This window comes from Falco rusticolus, chromosome 12, assembly GCF_015220075.1.
Source record: "Falco rusticolus isolate bFalRus1 chromosome 12, bFalRus1.pri, whole genome shotgun sequence".
Taxonomy (NCBI): domain Eukaryota; kingdom Metazoa; phylum Chordata; class Aves; order Falconiformes; family Falconidae; genus Falco; species Falco rusticolus.
In genome coordinates, this window is record NC_051198.1 from 33258934 (window position 1) to 33273649 (window position 14716).

At 43.0% G+C, this 14716-nt stretch overlaps 1 protein-coding gene across 3 annotated transcripts in view; it reads left to right on the forward strand.

The window, feature by feature from the left end:
* Nucleotides 1-14716, forward strand: part of TTBK1 (tau tubulin kinase 1) — a 122759-nt gene that overhangs the window by 28152 nt on the left and 79891 nt on the right. For all 3 annotated transcript variants that reach the window (XM_037405391.1, XM_037405389.1, XM_037405388.1), the window contains one exon: nucleotides 13616-13689. In XM_037405391.1, coding sequence (XP_037261288.1) covers nucleotides 13616-13689 — 74 coding nt within the window. The remainder of the gene's footprint in view (nucleotides 1-13615; nucleotides 13690-14716) is intronic.

The window sequence follows — 14716 nt, forward strand, 5'->3', positions numbered from 1 at the left end:
CAAAACTCAAATAGTTTTCCACAGTTCAGCTCTTCTAAGAGGACTGATAAGGCCTTTTTGAATACACTGCATTGTAACAGATGCAGCTAAGCTGTGTAAAGAGAATCAGAACAAAGGAGAAATTAACGCAGGTCATTAGGAGAAAGCTTGCTGTGGATCTGTGAAAGGCCTGGATACACAGAGCTCCCAGAGAACAGCAGAGCAGGTGGCTGAGGGCTGAAAGCAATGTAGTGAGAGCAAGCAAGGCAGAGATTTAGATTTTTGCATTTAATTGTACACTTGGAACTGCTGTGAATTGAGTGAGGGTGTGACTGTGTAGAAAGGTGGATTGTTAGAATACCAAGAGACGATGCTATCGTGCTGGGTAGTGTCAATATGTGTTACATCCAGGGCAGGGAATACTTGAAAAGTATGACCTGAAGTCACCAAATCAGAACTAGCATCAGAAAATGTGCAAGGTGTTAACTAAATCTTGTGCTTTGTCATCAGTGTTTATTTCTGGAAAATAGTTGAGAATACCAAGTGCTTGAAAAAACACCCACAGTTGTACACAGCATGATCCTGGCAATTGGGGAGAGGGAGGGGTGGTGTGTGGATTGGGAAAATCCTTTGGCAAAGCAGTTAGCAAATATTAAGGGACAGAAAAGAGAAGCAGCAGAATTGGCTATGCATCATCTGTCCGCATTTAAGAATGACAAATTACTTCAGCCATATTTTTACAAATCAAGCTGTTCTGTGAAGAATTTAGCTTTTTTGGTTCAAGGTTAATCCCCAAATGCCTTTCTGAAATAAATGATAAAGTTAAAATAAGAAATTAGGTTGTGAGAGTTGGGAATCATGTATTGTGTATGTTTTCACTGTAAGCTGTGGTGAAGAGGTGAGAAACATTTCAGAAAGGGAGACACTGACTTTAACCAAACAGTTGGCGGATGGAGTAAGTTGCTGGTATTACCATAGGTGATATCACCGGTTCATGGTTTTCCAGGTGAAAAGCAAAGGAGCAGTGTTGTCTGAAATGCCTCTGTGCTTTTCTGGTGGAATTGAACATTGCAGTCCCTCTTAAGTAGTACAGCTTTACTGTTTTCTATTTAAGTATCACACCAACATTAAAGCACTAATGAGCTGCTGCTCTTTTCAGAGCTTCTGATCAGGGTCTTCCAAGTTGCTACAGCTTCACCAAGCTTGGGATAGAGAAGGCTGACCATTAGCCCACAGTGCAGACCTGCTTCAGGACCTGATGTGCGTGCAGCTTGACCTCTTAAGTGCAGTAGCTCCTGAGTGGTTTGAACTGCAGGCTGTTGCCAACAGTAAGACTTTCTGAGACACTTTCTGGAATAGCCACATAAGGAACACAGCTGCAGGTCCCTCACCATTTCCTTCCTGCACTGGTAGTCCACACAGAACAACTGGGGAACTGGTCAGTTAATGACTCTTCTAGAGAGTATACCTTCTAATAAGCAGCGTGTGTAGTTTTCTACTGTGAGGGTGGTCACTTGTTTTACTGTGAGGGTGATCAAACACTAGCACAGGTTGCCCTGAGAGGTTGTGGGGTCCCTGTCCTTGGAGATACTCAAAACCCAATGGGATGTGGCCCTGGACAACCTGCTCTAGCTGACCCTGCTTGAGCGAGGCAGGTGGACTAGGTCGTTTCAAGAGGTCCCTTCCAGCATAATGATTCTGTGATACTTGTGCTGGGCTATGTGAGATCACTGCCACTTCAGTATCTCTCAACAGTCTTGCAGAGTCATACTGTCCTCCTCTTAACTTGATTTTATTTTTCTTGTTGTATAATGCCTTTTCTTTATCTGTTTAAATATTAATGTCTTTGTATTCTTACTTGCAAGGATCATAGATCATCTTCTGACCAACCTTCCAAATCTTTGTACTGTCTTGGGGCTATGAGCTGCCAGCAGTGGTGCCCTTTTAGGCTTTGGGTGAAACATACTTGAGACGTCAGCTTGTAGATTTTATTGCTCAAGCAGGTGATGAGCTGAAGCTTTCAGTTGTCCTGTTGTTACACATTTACCCAAAAAGTTTCTAGCAAAATTTCTGTCTTTATCTTGCCTTTCTTGGACTATTTTAGTGAAAATCAAAACCTCTTTGTCCCACAGAGTTGCTGTAGTATTTCCTTGTTCAGGCTGGGCTTGCAGGGCTCAGGACATTCTCTCTGGTGCTACTCTATCTGGCCAATTTTAATCAGAGCACCACAAGATAACATTTTTTTTTCATCTTTGTCAAACACTGTTTGGCTTACGTTATCCTGTTGTTTCACTCTTCTGACACGGCCATTTTTTCAGTGTGTGTTGGTAAGCTTGCTTGGGGAGCAGAGAAACTGCATTCTCTTTTTGCTACAATTAGGAATGTTGACCTCAGTAACACAATGTGTATTACCACCCTTGCTGCTCAAGGAGGCCTGCACCCTCCACAGTGCCTGATTTTACCTGTATCATCATTGCAGCATGAGCAGATGGGATTTTCCATGATGCCAGGCCTCTTCCATGAGGAGTCACCATTGAAAACAAGGCAGTCTTTCCAAATCCTTACCATGTGGTGGCATTCTGGCAATAATACCTTGTTGTAGAAGCAGTGTGACCACAACAAATTATGACCTTGGACCTCTCTCTTACTTGAGATTGTACCATGTGTTTGTCTACTGTCTGCTGTAGGTGAAGTCCTTTGCTGTTTATCAGTACCTGTCACGTGAAAGGGTGGGGGGGAAATCCTCTCAACCCCAGGTGTTTGATCTGTCTATCAGCGCCCCAGGAAAGCTGAGAGCCTTGTGCCCGACCAGTCTGTCAGCGTCCCATTACAGGGACCCTTCACTGACCAGTCCTGCTGGATCGGAGGGCAATTCAGCTGCCATTCAGGGAAACATGCCAACAGCATCAGGGGGACCCCTCAGCGGGTCTGCCCACTTTGATTGAATGTGTTACCCGCTGCTGGCAACTGCCAGCGCCCAAAAAGGGCTCACACTAACAGTTCACAGAATAACACTCTTCATTATAAAATCGTGACAAGTTAACATTTGTGATTGCTGGTGACAGGAACTGTCTGCAAAAACAAGCTTGAAGTGATATACAACCAAACTATATACAACCAAAACCTTAATTACTAATGACAGCTAGAATTAATTAGTAGTGTGCATAAGTCAAAGTTCTTACCCAACAGGCATCCCTATGGGGGAGAAGACAGGTTTAGCCTGTCAACTAATCCCAGAAGTTATGATGGAGTCTTCCTTAACTTCTCCCCTCATTCATTCACTTTTTATACTTTTCTTTACGCTCAGGTGGAGGTTGAGTGACTTTAGTCATACGTTCTTTCATTATTAATTGGTGTAAACTTCTCTCATTTAAAGACATAGTTGATAAGAAATAGAAAGTGCATGCTTGGTGAGAGGTGGTCATACCTTGGAGGTGGGTAACTTTGGGATGGAGGTGCGTGTTAGTATCATAACGAGATTATAATGAGCAAGGTTCATCTAAGGAGAATAGTTGTGCCACAGTTGTTGGCCCAGCAACAGACATCTCACATATTTTCCGTCTGACAGCTGCTATGCAGCTTATCGGCTGTATGGTACCATCAAGTTTCCAGCCTTGCACGGAGCAGAGCAGAGCCTGGCTGAGGTGTCTCCACTCCACTCCACCCTCCACTGCTCCTCTAGGATAGCAGGTTGTGTTGCCTAGGGAATCATGGTGGAGTAGATTCCATGCCTGCCAACCATCCCAAAGCAGCAACTGTATTTTTCCCTAAAAAGGTTGTTATAATTCTACAACTTGTATTAGGTCCCGATTTTCTATAATTTCCCCCCTCCAAGCGGTTTTCCCACAGTACCCTTTCAGCCTGACTGGAGGGGTTGCTCACCACTTCTGTCGGGCTTGATTATCTCTGGCTCATCTGTCCCTTCCATGGATGAAGGAGTAAACAGGACTAAGTTTACCTGGAGGATCAGAAAATTTTCCATCCTTGAAGAAGGCTGCTGTGCAGTTCCCAGCTACTGGGTGTCATGGAGAGTCCTAGTAACCATATCAGAGAGTAGACTTGTGCAGTAATAAATTCTTACATACATATTTATTTCTAACATGCAGTAAGCAACAAACAATATGGAAGTGATATGAAAAATTAATGGTGTGCAGCAATAAGAAAGGTGTGTATGTAGTTGGCAAGTGTAGAGATAATAAATCAAAGTAATAGTATATAAAAAGATAATAAAAATTATCTTATAGATTGCTAATAGAGAATTGTCCTACTAGGGATGAAAATCTTGCCTGTAACAAATTCATAAACTGTTTCAGGGGTGGTTTGGCACATCTGTACAGGGAACTTCTGCACGAATACAACTTCCCTGTCAGAAGAATACTATTTTAGTATCAAGCCATCATTTTATTATCTTAATCACTACTGTAAAACTACCTTTAAATGAGATAATTGTATATGATTGCAATGTGGTCTACTGGAAGGTGTCCCCACCCATGGCAGGGGGGTTGGAACTAGATAATCTTTAAGGTCCTTTCCAACCCAAACCATTCTATGATTGTACCATTTGCATATACTTTTAAGCTACCGGGCTTTTCTACTTTGCAGTCAAGCATTCTGAAACCAAGCCTAAGCTGCATTGGCAAAGTACTTCTTGCAGATACAACTTGCCTTCAGCAGAAAAGGTTGCTGGTTTAGTTGTATCTGCACTTGTCTTGCTGTTTAGACAAGCCTTTTGATGACATATGTTGAAAAGCAAATGGAAATAAGACCTGTGTTGTTAAATAAATTATCAACTTGCTTATCCAGAGCAAGAAGGGCCTTTTCTTCACCCTCTTAAGCTATGTCTGCGCTAATGAGCAGTATAGTACCAGCAGATCAGTGTATAGAAGTAGTGACTCAGGACTATACATCTCCAGCATATATGGCTTGGGGATTTAACACTAAACAGCATTTGTTTTGGGAATTTGGCTTTATGTTAGTTTTAATCTGGTCCCTGTGTCTGAGGGACTAGTTGTTGGTTTGGGCTGTCTCCTTTAGGATTTGGGGACTATTTGGTGTGCATCTGGAATGGAGCTTCTGGGTCTGTTTGCTCAGAAAAGTTTACAATGACCCAAAGCCACTCTGTGAACAACACCTGATGTGGTAATTGTGATTTAAGGCAGTATGGGGGCTTGCTTTAACACCTCATTTCTATTATAAAACAGGGCTCTGAGACTCCTGCTCTCTGGAGTCATGGGGAAGAAAAATGGGATAGTTTCCTGTGATTGAACATGTGGAAGGAGGAGTCCTGTCACTTCTAGAAGAGCAGGTGTTTTCCCACAACTTCAGTGCTTTTCTAACCCTTTGGAAAACAGACAGATGGAAACCTACCTGCTCGCTTTGTGACCTTTTTTTCCCCCACCCTGGATTTGCTGTGGAGCAGCATTCAGGAGGCAAAGGAGCATCTGTGAAATACTATCCAGACTGTGTTTCCCATCTCTGAGGTCTTTGAGGTTAATCAAAACACAATGGCTCTGTTGGAACAGCTCTTGCACAGCTTTTGAGGTGCTTGGCTTCGGCTATCTCAGTGTCAGTCTGCCTTTCCAACATCAGTTTTAATTGCAGAAATAGTGAACTAGTATCCCTGATTAAATCCAGTGGATTATTTTCCATAGCTTTCAGGCTGCTGCGGAGCAGGGTATGGAAACCATCTTTACATGCCAAACCAGGCACTGTGTCTGCTCTAGGTGCTCAGCTGGGGCTATGTGAGGCCTAGCAGCAGATGCTTTAAATTCAAAAGAATTCACCCGGTCCTTACCCACTTCTTGATAGGTCTCTCTGGGAGCACTCTGAGGGCTTGTGAGACTAGGACTGTGAAAGAGGATCTTTCATGAGGCGTTTACTTCAGATGCCTTCTGGTCCACAGGCTCCCAAAATTACGGATGTGGCCACAGCATTCAGTTTCCTTTGCTGGGATTCTCCTTGGAGCAACCTAATAGTCAGATTGTCAGTTAAAATGGCCAGATTATTTTGGTCCTGAGCACTGTTTTCTGTTCATCTGTGGTGGCAATTTTGCCCTGGTGTGAGGCTATGAGGCCCCAGGTACTTGCCTTTGACCTCACTTGGCAGCCAGATATTCCTAAGCTCTCTTCAGTGTGTCATTCTCTTTGTAAATGCCTTCTTTTCAGCATAACCAATCTCATTGCGTAGGACTGATTAATTTTATTCTGCAGTGCAGAGATCTTCTGCATATTGAGTAGTTGTGCAAGATGCAGCCTGGTCACAGGCATTGTAGTTTTTGAGTACTTGATTTTATTACAGCAGGTAGTGAAGTAGGTCTGTGTTGCTTGTTCCCCGTTTACTGCCAGGGATTGGACAGGTAAGAGTTCCCTAAAAGAGTAAGGGAAGAAAAGGGATCTTGCTTGCTTTTTATCATTTGCCAGTCCTAGTCTTTTCTTTTTGCATATATGAGTTTTTCGTGTTAAAGTGGTGCCTTAAATCTCTGTGGTTCAGTTTCTGTTACTTTTGTACACACATTTATATGTTTCTATAGGATTTTGCTAGGTTGATGTAAGCAAGCTGTCTGCAAAGGCTGGAAGGCTGGGTAAATGACCCTTGGCAGGTTTTTAGGCTGTTAGAGAGTGGCACATTCAGGCATTTGATGCAGCTCTAGCCTCTCTGCCCAGCACTGCATTTTTCCATGTGGAATAGTCCTATGGGTGTTTGAATAAACTGGCATTTGGGCCACATATTTGCTGTGTCAACCATGGTGTCATGGGATGGGGGAAGGACGTAGGATGGATGAAAGAGGATTTAAAACGCTCCTTTTTTTAAGGCAGTGTTGAATTCTTGCTCCTTCACTATTCTGCCTTGCCCTGTGTGGGATCTGGTATCAGTTGCTCATCTTAAAGTTTTTAGTGGTCTTGGGAAACAAGAAGAGGAAATTATGCCATGCAAAGTCAGACAGTTTTACCTTTTACTGTTCATTTAGGAGGTGATGACCAGCCTTTTGTTTTTATGCCCATTAGTTCATTCATTTATTACAGAAGCACTAGCCAGGTTAACGCAGTTGATTAAATCCTAGTTGATTACTATTGGGTAATGTAGTTATTTAAGCCTTACTTCCAGCATAGAATTTTTTTCTTTCATGTTGAAAACTGCTCGTCTCCAGCTGAGTTGACGAGGCCCTGAAGTCAGCTAGTTTGTCTGGCCAGAGATGAAACTTGCTAACTGCAAATGAAAGAAAACTGTATCCTAGTCAGCTTTGCAAGCTACAGACGCTATTTTCAAGTAAAGTTGGAAGATGATGAAAATAACACTCATTTTCTGGTCCTGATGGATCCTCCATTTCTTTAGAATATTTGTACAGCAGTGAATTCAATATGCTCACAATACAAAATCTGTGATAAGCTGGTAAACCTGATACCAATGTTAACAGGTGAATAAAATAGACAATAGCTGTAAAATGTATCTGATGTCTGTAATGCAGAGCATGAGAAACAGCTGCAGCTTTCCAAATGCTGATGAGACAACTGTATAGCTAAATGTCCACAACTGGGCATGTAATAGAGACCTTGGCAGTGCCAAGTCAAGCAAGTTATGTCACTAAGCGCTTGGGCTTTTCCTATGCAGTTGTCTTCAGGGCTGAGCTGCTGTGTTGTGCTGTATGTGCCACGCTGGTTATTTTGGGCCAGCAGTATACCATAAGTTTTGATACTTCATGTATTACCTGAATAAAACCAAACTTGACTGATCATTCTGGAATTAAGCTGAATTTGTGATTATAGAGGTCAGAGGTCACTGCTGATGCAAAAGCAGGTTTTAAAGAAAAATGAGTATTTGACACAGTGGGGCACCTCTTGGGGTCTCTAGTACAGCCTCCTGCTCCAAGGAGAAGGAAATAGATCAGGTTGCTCTCTGTCTTTTCCAGTGAAGTTCTGAATGATCTCCAAGGGTGGAGATCCCACAGCCTCTCTGGGCCACTGTTCTAAGGTTTGGCCATCCTCCCACGTAATTTGCCATGTTGCAGCTCATGTCCAATGCCTCTCTATACACCTCTGAGAAAAGTCAGGCTCCATCCTCTCAGCACTCTTCTGTTAGGTGGCTCTGACCAGCAGTTCGATCCCCCTCTGCTGTTTTCCTAAGGCTGAACAAACCCAGTTCTCTGACGCTTTCTTTGAATGTCACATTCTCCTTTTCCTGCAACCAGTCTGGTGGCCACTGCTGGACTCGCACAGTTATGCCAGTGTTGGTCTTGTACTGCAGAGGAAATTGTATGGTTTGGGTTGGAAGGGACCTTAAAGATGATCTAGTTCCAACCCCCCTGCCACGGGCAGGGACACTTTCCACTAGACCAGGCTGCTTTACCCATCCAGCCTGGCCTTGAACACTGCCAGGGATGGGGCATCCACAGCTTCCCCGACCAACCTGTGCCAGTGCCTCACCACCCTCGCAGTAAAGAATTTCTTCCTAACATCTCATCTCAGTCTCCCTTCTTTCAGTTTAAGGCCATTTCCCCCTTGTCCTATTGCTACATGTCCTTGTAAAAGGTCCCTCTCCAGCTTGCCTGTTGGCCCCTGTAGGTACTGGAAGCTGCTGTAAGGTCTCCCTGGAGCTGAGCAACCCCAACTCCCTCAGCCTGTCTTCACAGGAGAGGTGCTCCAGCGCTCTGAGCATCTTCATGGCCTCCTCTGAAGCCACTCCAGCAGGTCCGTGTCCTTCTGGTGTTGGGGGCCCCAGAGCTGAACGCAGTACTGCAGGTGGGGTCTCACCAGGGTGAGGTAGAGGGGGAGACTCCCCTCCCTCAACCTGCTGGCCATGCTTCTTGTGACGCAGCCCAGGATTCGGTTGGCTTTGTGGGCTGCAAGCGCACATTGTTGGGCCATGTTGAGTTTTTTGTCCACCAGACCCCCAAGTCCTTCTCCTCGGGGCTGCTCCCAATCCATTCCCTGCCCAGCCTGTATTTGTCCCTGGGATTGCCCCAACCCACGTGCAGGACCTTACACTTGGCTTTTTTGAACTTCATGCAAGAATTGGTAAGGTAATAGTTAGAAGTATAATAATAATTGCCATGAGAATTATGATAATCTATGCAGTAAAAGTGTCTTCAGTGTTTTGGGTGGACTGTTAGCAGTAAGACAGCTCATCTATGAAGATGAATCACAAAATAATTTTAGCATAAATTTAAAATACTAAAATCTTGAACTCCTTTGGGGAGAAGAGTGGTTATTTGTTTTCTGCAGGTGAAAATACTGGGAATATGGAATCTATTAACAAATAAAAGATACTTCTAATTGCAAAGATAATGTCACGTATTTCTTTCTTAGTATTTATTTGACTAGTTTCATTGCTGTATTGAAAATACATTAGGAATGTTTAAGAGCTTAAACGAGTCGAAGATTGGAATGAGTATTGGTTTCTAGCAGTTTGAAATTGATCTATGTGGAAAAATACACAAAAGGATCATCATTTAATTTTTTAAGTGCTGTGTAATAGAAGTTTTTCATGTAATGAAATTTTTAAGTATTAACATGGGGGTTTTAATCATATCTCTACAAGTGATGAGTATCTATCCTACGATGGAAGGGTTTTCCAGTTACTTGAAGTTATTTCTATACATGAGGACATGGGTATTGACTGTAATTTTTAAGTTCCTTCAGAACAAGGATGGCAAAGATCCTTTTGGTAATGAAGCATTTGTATTGCTTACCCAGGATTATATGGGAGATTATTATGTGCATTGTAGTTTAAAGGCAACTATAGAAAGAAAAATTTTCTATGGGTGAACATTAAAACATTGCCTTAACTAAATGCATAGAAAAATGAAAAAATGAATACATGTGAAACAAAATAAAACACATGTTCTCTGAAACTTTCCTCAGGTTAGTGTTAGTGAACATCAGGCTAATTTATTCCCCCAACCTATGTTAGTTAGTTAACAGACCAAAACTCTTCATGATCTCTTGCTCTGTTCCTTTACTTTGTTGGAAGACAGGTGCTTTTTTCTTTAGTAATAAACAAATACACATGGAGGACTTACTTGCTAAAGTATGAGCTTGTGACCCTCTGTAATATCAGAGTGGCTGTTCAGTGGAACAGTCTAGACAACAAGCAAGTGTGATTTGGCAGTTAGTGCAGTAGAACAGTTGTGAGGCTCCCCATACTAAATATACCTTGAAAAACAAAACTTCCCCCCCACACCCATATTTTTCTGGATTAAAATACAATTTTCTGCTCTCTGTACTATGATCTTCATGCCTGGGGAGGGTGTGTGCAAGGAAAGAGGGCTATCTCCTCTTCCTTAAAGGAAAGTATGATGGCTCCCTCATCCTGGCTGCACAGGATGTTATTAACATGATTGTCCTTGTGGGCTTCATAATTCTAATCAGCCTCAGGACTGATCTGCAGGAATCCCAAAGTCACACTTGACTGTCAGCCTCCATCTGCTACTTCAGCATGGCATGAAGTCCTCCAGGAGAGCAAACAGCTATAATCTGGTGACTTCTTTGTTTGAAAAATGGGTAAAAGCCTTGGAAGCCCAGAGGCACTGATGCTGCAAGCATTTATCCCATACATATTACCAGCTGGCTGGACATACACCACCTCTAAATACGGCCTGCTTTCTCTACACTCTGTCACATTCTTTTTGTTTCATGCAGGAATTTACAGTCTTCCCTTTCCCCTTTTCTTCTTCTTCTTTTCCTGGTGTTGCTTGTTTGCAGAATAGTGCATGGGAGAGCTGTTCTAGGGAGAGTCTGAATTCCCAAGACCAACTGGTCAGGTAGGAACCCATTTTAGCCTGAAAAGGAGGATTCAGTATAAAATTGAGTCAGTTTGGGGATGTGGGTCATCAAGATGTAAGTCAGTTCATATTTTTCAAAAATTATAGTAAGCAGAAACGTTGTTGGCCTAAACGTGCATACAGTTCTCAAAGATAATACATTAAAAATGTAAATGTTTTTTCTTTCTGTAAAATGTTGTGATCCAGAAACAAAAATGTAATGGAGGAAACTGATTTAAAAAAATAAAGTCTCAGGAATATACTCTAAATCACAAAAGGCAGTACCAAATTAGCAGGGGTGTATCTTCAGTCACAATCAAGTGTATTGGACACTACAACTTCTGTTTTGCTGAAATGATTGATTTAGGTGGCCTAGTTCTCCCTGTCAGAGGATTGGTTTTAATGTTCTTGTCTGTAGTTCTACAGCAATAAAAAGCACATGGTGTCCTGCCTATTGCAATTGTTTAGAACAATAAAAGCAAGTAAAAATTGGAGTATTTTACCCTTTTTACCACACAGTAGCTCTCATTGCCAGTAGAAGAGTCATTGTTTTGGTTGTTGCCTCAATATCTATCTCCTGGTGCTTTGAAAGGCAAAACAAAGCAAAGTGTGTCTGTAAGTAAGCCAGGCTGGTCTGTGAGAATCTGTACAGACTTAAAGGAGTCAGGTCTGAGATGAGTGTGGACCTGCACTGCCCTGTCCACCCTGCCTGAGACCTGTGCAGGCTGCCAGTTTGATGAAGCACGTGGGTATCATAATCTCTTGAAGCAGCATAACTTGTTCTTGCTGAGGTTATCCAGATATATCTGTGACTTTGCAGCCACAAATCTGGTGGTCCGTATTGGGACCCATAGCAGGAAGATGCTGAGGCAGTAGGGCAGTTGAGGCTTGCTGGCCGGTCCCTTCTGGGTTATGCCCAGGCCAGGACATGTGCTACATCCAGACAATGTCTCAAGGAATTCCCTCAGAAAACCAAAACACTGTGTTTTGAAATCAACACTTGAACTTGCAATGATTTTGCAGGTAGTATGAAACTAGTGGCACCCAGTACTCATGGCCACCCACAGGATATGTGCTTGATATGTGAGAAAAAGGACCAAGGAAGAGTGTGCAAGCTGCCCTGTTATATACTGAACAGGGTAATTTCCTGATCTCTGAATATCTTTTCCTGAAATACGGTGGTTTGTGACATTCCTTGATGGTTTCAGCATGGTCTTGCACACCCAGTCCTGAAACTGGACAATGTCCTTAAGTTTGTGCCAGAGCCATGAATGATCTGCGGCCTTATAACCTTGCTGCTTATCTAACCAGTTATAGGTGGATACTAGGGTGGATGAGTGGGTGGGCAGGCTGGCTGGTTGGTTGGTTTATTAGGTTTAGTATTTTTAGGATTGCTCTTCCAAAGGGAGCAAGGGATAGCCAAGGCCTCTGTCCCTCCAGTTCTGGTTGCCAGCAGCTCTGTTATCTCCTTGTGGTAGGAGAGAAAGTGTGGGTGCCCTGCAGTGGGATGCTGCTGGGCCCTGGAGGGCAGGCTCTTGATGCTTTTACTGAAAGGCCTGTGATGGAGCTCCATATTCCACAGCTATATGTATTGCTCTGGTCAAAGCTCTGGTTTTCTAGTGAGAAAGCTGCTGCTTTGTCTCCTGCTGCCCTCCAGGTCTCTATTCTGTCACGTCTTGCTGTCCCAAACAGTTTTTGATGCCCTAGGTCTGTTGTGTGCATGATGAGAGCAATAGCAGGGTCTCAGGGTTATTGCAGGCAAAAGCAATTACTGATTACTGTATACATTCATGTTCTTTTTTTATCTTAAAACTGGGAAGTATCAAACAATAAGCTTCGGGTTAAAAACTAATTAAAATCACCATTGTTCAAGTGCTACAAAGAAATGCAGGGCAAAGCTATGCAGTGATACTCGCCCATTTCCCTGCTTGGAAACCCCACCAGGAACCAAATGTTCATCATTGTGGTGCGCATCAACCTTTACTCTGTTATCAGTGGTCTGCTATTAGAGGAATGCATGCATCATACCTCCCCTTTTGCTAATACAGAGAGCACACCATCACAAATCCATTACAGGTCAGGATCTGAAACCAGTCTCCATTCCGTCTTTTTTTTTTTTTTTTTTTTTTTTTTAAAGGTAGGTTCTGCCTAGTGCCATGTGATGAAATGTAGGTGTTGGAGCAGCACTTTTGTACCACAGAGAAGGAACCTAGAGGACTAGCAGAATGTTGCAGGGTGGTTGGTTGGTTCTAACACCATGCCAGAAATTGTCCAGCCTTATTTCTTTTTTTTATTATAAAATTGCTTTAATGTTTCAATGGAGTTTTTCCATAAGCATCTTTATGCTTCTGACTATTAAAATCAGGGTTTGTCCATGTTGAAGTAGCATTAGTTTAGCTGTTTCAGGGTAAGAAATGCTAATAGGTAACTGCAGTGGTGATTGTGTAAAAGCATTTATGGAGCGAAGTTGGTGTAGTGAGCATAAGCATGCTGCCAGTGAACCTGTGAAATCATGTGGTCATGTGTGCTACCCATGGTTTAGTTCAGGGATAGTGGCAGCTGTAGTGGTGTTACATGCACATGGTGATAGGATAAACTGCAGTTTGTCACACTCTTACTTGTGCCCTGTGTCAGTTTGGGGTTTCGAGGATCCCTGACACTGATTTCCACTCAAGGCTGTTTCACAGGCAGTTTTATTGTTGAATGTCATTACTCTCTTGAGCTATGAGACTGGGAAGTAGAAACAAAATCAGTCTGCAAAACTCCCTGCCTGATGCCACTTACGGTTACAAGCCCTTGATCAGAAACCATTTTTCTAAAAATTGTGATCACAGAGTTGTTATCTTACATTCCATTCTGTATGTTGCTGTTTCGTTTCAGGGAAGGATCATGTTTGCAGATTTATTGGCTGTGGAAGGAATGAAAAATTTAATTATGTGGTCATGCAGCTTCAGGTGAGTTCTGTACTTCCCCTCTCCCCCCCTCCCATGGAGATGGCATAACAGGGAAGGATTTACAGTGAGAGAATAAGGCCAAGCATTGGTGTAGAGACTTTGTTGTACATAGAAAGTGGGTGGAGTGGGAAACTGTGAGAAGGGTGATGTTGCTCTGATATCCCTTGGGATAGCTCCAGTTATCAAGAGGAGCAAAGATACTCAGTAGCTCTGCTTTTCTGTTTAAGATAGCTTTCTGTCAATTTGTTGGGAAAAGCACTCAATTCGGAGCTTGCAGGAGCTACCCACAGTATTGTGCAGCAGTGCCACCTGTTTGAAATATCTCCTGCTGAGCTGGTGATGCAACATTCGAAATACATGTCTTGTATCAGAGCTCAGAGTGCAGTGGGAGCCAGGGGTCACACCAGCAGCACAGTCTTCTTTATGAAAGGAAGTGATCTCTGGCTCCCCCATCTCTACCAAGCTCAGCCGTAGCTTGGCTTCAGCTTTGAAAGTGTTTTCTCCTGTTTGAACACTGCTGATATTAAGTCAATATGAGTAAATACTTGGGTAGCCAGCACATGGTGACTGTCCAGCTAGACAGCCAGCTACTCCTATCAGGGTTAGCCAGCTGAGGTCTTGCATTGGTGTCTACACAAGCCACAATAACAGCAGGAGCTGCAGGGATCTCTGCATGGTTTAGCATGAAACCAAGAAAACATAAGTAGGTAGATGTTCAGAGCCCAAAAATGGTGGTACTGTCATGAAAACAGCTTTCTTTTTCCTGAAAGCAGCTTTCTTTTACAGCATACAGTCACAGGAGAAAGAGTTGGAGGGGAACAAGTGGGAAGAGATGTCAGAGTCAAAAACACATAGAAGAAAGGCCTTTAAGGAGAGGGAGTTTGTCCCTGGCTTGAGAGGAATACTTTCAAAATAAAGGTGCTTCTTTCTGACACAGTTGCCTTGGAAGCTGACCTGTTTCAGCACCTGACATAAGAGTTGACAGGGAGAATTGTCCTATCTCTCTCACAGCTTGTATGATCAGGGC